The sequence below is a fragment of the Athalia rosae genome, chromosome 2, assembly GCF_917208135.1.
Source record: "Athalia rosae chromosome 2, iyAthRosa1.1, whole genome shotgun sequence".
NCBI classification, from domain to species: Eukaryota; Metazoa; Arthropoda; class Insecta; order Hymenoptera; family Athaliidae; genus Athalia; species Athalia rosae.
Genome location: NC_064027.1, coordinates 3476995 through 3486136, shown reverse-complemented (window position 1 = coordinate 3486136; position 9142 = coordinate 3476995). Strand labels below are relative to the sequence as shown.

Genomic DNA, 9142 nt, shown 5'->3' with positions numbered 1-9142 from the left:
GGAATTAAATTATTTGATTCATCGGGAAAAATTTTCCATGTTATAATATTTGATGGGGAAAAGTCGAATTCGCTTCACAATTGTGTACCTGAATTGACTGCTCATTTTGGAATCCGAACTCCATTATTGCTGGCGGACTGCCGAAATTCCATAGGACGAACGGTGGCGGCACACGTGTAAATCGCGGTCGGCTGCAGTCGAGTGGTCTTGGAACTTTCTTGAAGGGTCAAGGATCAAGAAAGGGTATCCTTTGTTACCTGTTGATCCTGAGGAGCGGTCTACCGAGAGTCGTATCATTCAAATCCAGGTCTACAGCGCATAATAATACAAACTAAACGATAATTCCCCCATTGTTCTGGACTTCCATGAACTATAAGCGAGGGTTAAAACGTCAATAAATCTGTCCGCCGAAGCAAAATATCCAAGCGAAATTGAAAGATCGAGTATTGGACATTGACGCGTACCTATTCATTTATTGATGTAAATGAAAATGAATACCGGTAATTTCCAGAGCGTTCTGCCGAAAAATCGAGAAAAGTTTTTTCCAAAGACGAGTGAAAATAACAGAGGTAGAACCAAGACTAGAAGAATAGAAAATTTCTTCGCCGGATGTTGATGGAATACGAAAGGAGACAAAACCTACTTGCACGGAAGTCGAGGGGGAGGGGGGGTGGCTCTACGAGGGAATAGTTGCACAGTTACAAAGGGTGGAAGACCTCATTTCTCTTCGTCTATGATCCCTACGTCTCGTATTCTCTCGGCCCAGAAAAAACAAACCCATTTTCCACGAGCCAATTACCATCGAGATATTCTTCTACCGTTTCCCATCTTTCGCACTTATATCCATTGTAACCGAACTCCAACATTTTTCACGAACTTCGTTGGAATGATATGACCCCCTCGCCTTCAACGGGGTGAAATCGTTAACCACCGACGGGTCACATCGGCCGAAAGGGTGGTTACATCGTTTGATGTGGTTATCGTTAATTGGAAACATGCATTTGCATTGTTCAACTGCAGAGCATGGGTGGTGAAAATTAATGTGTAGTATTTCATTTAATTGCGTATATATATGGAAACGTGATTCGAGTCGATGACGAAAGCTTGATTTTCCAGTCCCCTGAAATTGACGTCCTACAGACCGGTGGAGACGAAGGAAAAAGAAGAGAAAGGTAAAGGGGAAATCAGGGATTTAACATTCCGGAAACGGATATCGGCAGATTTCAATTAAAATCTCTATGCAGCGACGAACAACATTCGGCAAATGACTGCAGCGCGTGATGGAAATTAATTAAATCAAGGAGTCGAGTGGAAAAGCGAGTAAATAGAAACCAAAACGTCGAAGGTCGGGGGCGTGACGATTTTAATAACCGCGGCGTGACCCGAACCCTCACTTACTCGTTGACCCCTGACCTATATCTGGTTAGAAAACCGAGATACGTGTAACGAAAATTTTAATCCCACGAATATTTTCGTCATTAAGATATCGTTATTTCTCAGAATGGGAGAAATATCAGGAGGATATATATAATCCATTAGTCCAATTATTGTGAGAGCATCGGTACATGACGTAATGTAAGAAATTAGTTCCTCGAAGAATCTGGAGTATTTTACTTCCTCTCTTGGCCAAGTTTAGCTCTGTTCGCTGCTCATTCTATCATTGATTGGTTGCTCCGGATTAATAAAATAAAAATAGAAAGAAAAGCTACCGGACAACAGGAAAGAAGCCTGTTATTTAATGAATGAAACCTCCGAGTTCTATCCGAAGAGCGGATAAGATTTCTCATCAGATGTGTGAAATCTTCGTCAAGTTGAATAGGAATATGGATTACAGGGATATGAAACAAAAAAGAATTCCAAATTAACGAAATTCCAATGCCAAACGGACGATGATGAAATCACATCCGGATAATGTGTACTTAAAAATCGTCTCGAATCGAAGGTTTTAATTATAGAACCTGTCGGACGAATACCCCGCTGTGTTGGATTGAATTAGTTTATAGGATAGTTCAGACGGTGCAGTGACGTCGAAAATTTGCATAACAGTATCATGAGACTGGTGAGTTAACGAACTTTGCGTGACTCACACGGAATCCCATGGCAATGTTTGTTTGATGAAGCAAAAAAAAAAATTGAAAAGAAAAAGAAAAAAAAGTGCAATCGCGTCGGAACTAAAGAGACTTTAACGAGAAAGCGTAAATAGTTAAAGTGAAACGAATCATCGGCTAACGATGGTATATTCTGCAAATTTCACTCCAGACGCAATGGTCACGTCATTACGGTCGTCGTCGCTGCTGCCGCTCTGAGCTTTATCCAGATATATATCACGAGTTAGCCATCGTAAACGAGAATTGATGAACGGTCTTTGAGAAAAGAAAGTATAGTAAAAAGTCGAAAAAAAAAATCTCGTGCATCGAACCGCAGAGGCGTAACCAACGAAAAAAGAAAAAAAATAGAGGTGCTACCGTGACTCGTGTTAGGGTACGATTTACTCTTCGAAAAGTAAAAAAAAAAAACCTAAAGCACCGCACGTCTACGCCGAGTAATTTTTAATGAAACGTGCGTATTTTTGTGGGGGTAGAAAAATTGCAAATCCGCACCCTCGATTTTCTAATATATCGACGAACATGATGCGGTGAAAAACTCGGTAGGGTATTTCCGGGAACAGAAGATGCCGAATCAATTTCCTTTCTATTAAAAAAAAAGTGCAACAGGCCGCATCATGTATGAAAAATAACGGGTATATGTTGCAAGGTAAATATAAGCCCACACGGCGGCGGTGGGCGGTGTTGCACACCAGAGGAAGCTGCTCGTAAATTTCAACGTTTAACAAGGATGAGCATCTGCGCCGTCCGCCAACACGTTGATCTATACCACTGCCAGCGAGTGCCTCTCTACCGACGCGTACCGATCCCTACCCACGTTATACTTCTATGTATGTATGTATAATCTTCACCTGCGATTCCCTGCGCGCAATCGTCCGAGAGAAATAACGAGGCTGTAAACTATATGGGAACGCGAACGCACCGAGTTCTTTTTTAACGGTCGTAGATGGGCCAAAGCGAATCTGATCGCGTAAAAAGGAAACGAACGTTTCGAAGCGAGATCGAATTGGTCGTTCGACGGATCATTCTTCCACTTCGAAATTGCTAATGTTGAAGTTTTCGGGGGAAATTATCGAACGTCGATTTATTTCGAGGCTGGGGGGACGAGGCTTGGATGAAAATGCGTGCACGGGTATGCCCACCCTGTTTGGAACCGTAGGGATATTTTTCCATCCGTAAAAAACAGACCGCTCTATTTAATCATAGCATATACATGGTTTGGACACCAAACCAGTACTCGAGGCCGGGCTTTTTTTTGGGGTTAGAGAAGCGGTAAATTGGTCGTATTTGCCTACCGTTGTGTCCCAGAGTGCACGTCTAGTTTATGGGAAATCATTTATCGGTTCATGTTTGAGCAGGAAAATTTCACACAGTCCTTCGTTCACGCGACAAAAATCGCTGGGGTCATTGTCCTTTAGGGAAGTGATTCGGGGATGAGTGGAATTGGATTCGCGTGTGAATATTTTTGTTTCAATATCCCTATTTTCAAATCCAAATTATAAACAAATCATGTCTCGTTTTTCAGAAATTTCATACCCCTCGGAGTCTTCATTTCGAATAAACTATAATAAAGTTACATGCGAATCTACGGAGTATCTCTACTCTGTCGCTATGGCGATAAAATTTTTTTCCATTTTTACGTCAAAGCATTCGCCGTCGCGAATTACAAACGGTCGCTGCGATGAACTTCAAAAGAGAATTTCAATATGCGTTGTAAAAAATACATCGGAAGAATTTTATTTCCATTACCTGCGATCTATCGCTTTAATATCAATCAGCCCATAGGTAACGGTCGCCGGTATGAAATAATTCCTTGCCGCAAATAAAATTCCCAAAAAGGTAAAGATAATTCAGCCGCAGTCGCTGAACCGGCAACAAGTTTGAAAATTTGACAATCCCCAAAATGTCGTGGATTATTGTTTCAGGTATAATTCTGATTACATGAATACCAAAAATGTATGAATGCACAGGATGTTCCCGTGAGGCGTCGGGTTCCCGGATTATTGAAGTCCGAATATTAATTTTAAAGTAGTACCTGTAGGTTTACCCTCGAGTACGTGGAATTTAATGAATGGAAAGAAAGTCCGACACCTGGGGACTCGGGGCGGCGGAATTGGGAATTTTCTATACATATTACCTACCTGCCCCCTAATACCCATACTTTGGAAGTGGCAATTACTAGCGTTGTTCTTAAATTATAACACGGCTGAAAACGCAACAGTTCCCGCGTACGGAAAAATCGGTTGTAAAATACCAACGATTGTGATCTAGTCGAATTTCAAATATTGGAAGGAGAAATTTTATTATATCTACCGATCCGCGATCGCATCTGTTAGGAAAATTAATTTTTTCAACGGAAGCGTGCAGAGCCATCGGGATAAATAAAGTTAAAAAATCATCGTTGATACTGTTGATTTTGTAGCTTCCCCTGCCACGGAAATATCAATTGTAGAATAAACTTAGATTTATAACGTTGCGAAAACTTTTTATTCAAAATTGAATAAACGTTATGAAATTCATCGCAAAATATCGGTAATTAAATCTGTTACGACGCACGCGGAAGTTCATGTTCAAATAGTATCCCGTGTAATTTCAACTTCGTTCGCAATTTTGTCGCTTTTGAAATCTCATTTCCTACCCCCCCCCTCCCAAAAACTGTTATGGTCAGCAGGTGCTATTCGGGTGGTCGGGTACCCTTAACCCACGGAATATTCCCCATCCAACCCGATTGGTCAAATTAGTTGGGGCGGTGTCGACACCGAACCCCCGTGACCGGCTATATAATCCGGAGCCTTGACCTAAAGACATTTAATGTCAAATTTATCGCCATTGAACGTACATCGCCGAACCGCGAACAACACCGAACAGTTTACCTCGATGAAATCGAGATCAAGTTTTTGATTCGATTTTTGTGACAACGGCAACAATTTTAAATTTGTCGGATTAATTTTTCTGAAATAAAGTGACGAGTGAAATGTACACAGTTCCTTGGATTATTAACAACATGATTTTGGAGCCGACGGACGTTACCGTAAGTTCCAATGATCATTTGGATGAAAATAGAACGACAATTATTTTTGTCCACCGAATGGAAGTAAATTTGATCGGAATAATAAATTGTACGATTGGTTTGTTTTTTGTTATTTTTTCAGAAATCGAGACAACCTAGCGAGGTAGAACTCAGAGTTCAAAAATCGCTGCAGAAACTCACAGTCCCGGATTGGTACACGAATAAATGCAGAGCTTCGCCAAAAATTATCGCCGATAGACGACCGATCGAAACTCGACCACCGCCGTGGAGAGACAACGCGCGAAAAAATGCAGCCTCGAAAAATGTCGAGAAAAACGCAGCGCCTCATCCAGGTAAGACGCGATAGAGAGCAAAATTCGTAATCGGTGCACGATTTCGTTTCGAGTCGTACGATAATTGATTTGAATTTGATTTTATTACAGTTTCCGCTAAACGAGGAATAACCGCTCAATTGGAGCTCGAAGAATACAGAGAAGTGCTGAAAACTGCAACGAACTTAATGCCGTCCGGGCCTACGGGAATCAGCAAGACTTTTCCGAAAATATCACCATCGAGAAAAATACAAAATATAAACATCGTCTTCCAAACGCCAAATTGCGAGGAACCGACGAACAATGCTGCTCGTTCCGTCGCTGACACGAAAGAAGAAGAGGAAGAAGAGGAAATAAAATCAGAAACGAGCTATTACGATCGTACCTTTGATAAGAGTATGATCAGCATCGATTCCCTCGATGAATTTACTCCTCGGAAAATGTCGACTCTCGAAAATCGAACGATCTCCGCAACGGCCAGCACCCCTATCAAAACCTCAGGGGCGAGTGCGTGGACCCCTGAAAAAATGTCGAAATCACCAAGAATGAATTGCCCGCCTCCTGCCGTACCGACGACTCCAAAAACCAAGTTTGATATCGGCGAGGAAGAGCTAACGCAAAATTTTGTAAAAGAAGAAACTTTTTTCTCCACACCGAATAAGAAATTTTCTTCCAGCGAAAAGGCTCTTTGTATTCCAGCGAGCAAAACCGGGAATAAATTATCGTTGACCCCGCGGAAAGCGGGTAACATTTATCTTCCATCTACGCCACCGTCGAAAATCACAACGAATAATGAAAAAAATGATCCCGAAGAAAGCTTTACCGAGGAGAAATTATTCACTACACCAAAAAAATCAACGGAGATGGAAAATATAATTAAGAATCAACAGAAACGATCTTTGAACAAAAGTTTCGTCGACGGAATAATCCAGGAATTGAACGCGAAGTGCGTCGCGAAGATAAAGCCAAACAATCAAATTCCATCACCGAATTCACAGAACTTCGTTAAAAAACTCGTTCGCGCTCTCGAGACGGGTTGTATTTTCAAAAATAATCAACGCCGCGACGATCGCGGGGAAATATTGTCGGGGAGTTCGAGCGACGCCGATTTAAAATCTGGACCTTCGTCCGCCTCGATATCTATCAAAGATTCCGACAGCGGAAGCGGTAGCGATTCGGAAATTAAATCACCGATTTCACAGAGCAGCGGAGACAGTACTTTCCAGAGTTTTTCGAAGGCTTTGGAAGACTGTGGAAAAATGTCGAGGGAATCGATAACGCCCTACGTCGATGCGGAGGACGAATCGGTCTACTGGATTCCATTGCCAACTTGCAAATTACCCCGTACAAGTTCGCTGAAAAATATGATGTCGAGATTGTCGTCGGGAGATCATCGTCGGGGCGACAGGTCGTCGCCAACTTATTCCTCGGTCCGAAGCGTCACCGACGACTCTTTGGCTGACGATTTTCCCCCGACGTCGCAACGGACAGTTCCGCCGACGACCAATTCGAACGATCAAACATCAATTTGTGGTTGGGGTAAAACGTTCAACAAAAGATCGGTGCGTTCCCGGCAATTGTTCAGGATCGACGAAACGACCGTTCTCGATTCTGGGTATTCCGATAGATCTGAAACAAGTTCATCGATTTCGTCGGTCGTCGACGATTACTGGTACGAAGATTTCGAGACGACTCAGACCGCCAGTGAAATGAATGAAGATTCCGTAGAGCATCGTTCCGATCACGCGGCAAATCCTCAGAGAAATATGCAGCGGTTCTACAGTCAACGCGTCTCGGTTATTTAAACTTTGCGATTGGAAAATTATTATTTAAGAGATGACGTACCGCTGAACAAGTTTATGAAACTTTGTTCAATGGAATTTAGATAAATAATACGATCATATGATAACAATGATGAAAAGTAATGATTCGTATTTCGCACGATGCGAACACCCCAGTCGCTGGCTACCGTTTCGAAAGAAACGGTCAACGTCAGAGACGTATAACAGTTTATGAAACGAAATTTTCTGACAAAATTTGGGTGACTCACTCAATGATTAATGTACAACGTATGCACTAAATATGATTGATGTAGAGCTCAGCTGTCAATTTTTATACAGAACAAAAAAAAAAAAAATCAACGAAAGGAAAGCAATAATTATTGTGTCGTTGCAAATGATTATGAACATGTACAAATAAACGTATGTAATACATTTTATAAAATGAATCGTGCAATTCCTTAACCTCGTCAGAATCCCTGTGTACAGTTACTTACAATTAGTCTAATAGGATCACGTCTACGTATCACGGTATCATAGCTACATCGAACCTATATCTATGGCGAAATATTCTAAAACTTGGAAAAAGTTTACGATGCGTATATTCGACGTCAGACATTTTACTACGTACATATCGAATTTCGTATCGCAAGTTTATAGTCGGAATGCAAACAATTTTTTTTTTGCTCTAAAAAATTTGAACTTCAGCTGAAATATCACCCATGCCCCTCGAAATCGTGGAACCGATGTAGAACGAACTCGGACCGAGGTAGGAAAACAAAAAACTAATACGAATTTGATGTGGAAATTATACATGTACTTGAATGAAGAAATTTTATGTTTCGGTAAAATACAGACTATTTCACGTACAAGCGTCGAATCGAATTAAATTACATGTTGCGATTCATCGAGCTATTTATCATGAACAAACATTTATTTCCATCAGCGTCCGCAGCGGCAATTATGGACGTCGCTCACTTGATCAAATAAAGGAGCGTATGACAAAATGTGACATGTGACATGAGACGTACCGCCTCACTCCGATCGACGTATAGAATTTCGGAAATTGAAAGTTTGCCGGATAAAAAGTGAGAAAGAAAAATAAGAAACTTTCCGATTTATTTGCCGAAGCCTGATTGTAAGACGAATATAAGATCGTGATATACCTGTACATACAGCTAATGCGGAAAATCGTGAAGGAGGGGAAGAAATTATTCAGCCGGAATTGGAGATCGGAAATAAGTAGAGGGATAAGCCCTCTCGATAAAATTATCTCACTTATTCGAAGTTTTACCGGAATATTTTAGAATTATGAATAACGATTAGCTAAGATAATTTTAAAGGGTATGATATATCCGAAGGGTGGATCCCATTAGTCTCGCTAGGCGAAATGAGGGCAGACGAATTATTGCAACGGAATATCATACTCGCGTATAATTGGGAAGATTATTTCACCAAATTACTTGAATTCTTTTACTACAAAACCGCTAAATATACATGGAAAAATCCTACAGTCGAGATTTCCGATTGCGAATCGCCCCGGTGAAGCTTTCCGGGCCGCGGGCTGCTTTCGGTCTTCGAAATGGCGGATGTTTCAAATTTGGGAAACACGATTCAGATTCCAACCTTCAGCACTTTGAAATTTTTATTTAGATTTTCCGCCGGTGCCCCATTCCGAACGACCTGTCGATCTCTTTGTTTCCTAATTAGCCCCGGCCCTTCCTTTTCATATGAAGAATGACCCTTCATCCGTAGGTCAGGTTCGATCCCTACGCATCACATCGCGAGATAGCTGAGACCGGATGCCCAGGGGCGAATTCCTCAGAGAATCGTCCCGACGGTAGGCAAAAATGTGTCCCGAGTTGCACGTTTGCTCCGTTTGAACCTTAAATTTTATACCTATACCCTTCACGTAAT

The 9142-nt window shown here is 41.5% G+C and overlaps 1 protein-coding gene across 1 annotated transcript; it reads left to right on the top strand.

Moving 5' to 3' along the window:
- Nucleotides 1-749: 749 nt before the first annotated feature.
- LOC125500051 lies at nt 750-7565 on the top strand. The gene is made up of 2 exons (XM_048651229.1): nt 750-5468; nt 5559-7565. The coding sequence occupies exon 2, from the start codon at nt 5636-5638 to the stop codon at nt 7250-7252; it is 1617 nt and encodes a 538-aa protein (XP_048507186.1). The 5' UTR covers nt 750-5468; nt 5559-5635; the 3' UTR covers nt 7253-7565.
- Nucleotides 7566-9142: the final 1577 nt, after the last annotated feature.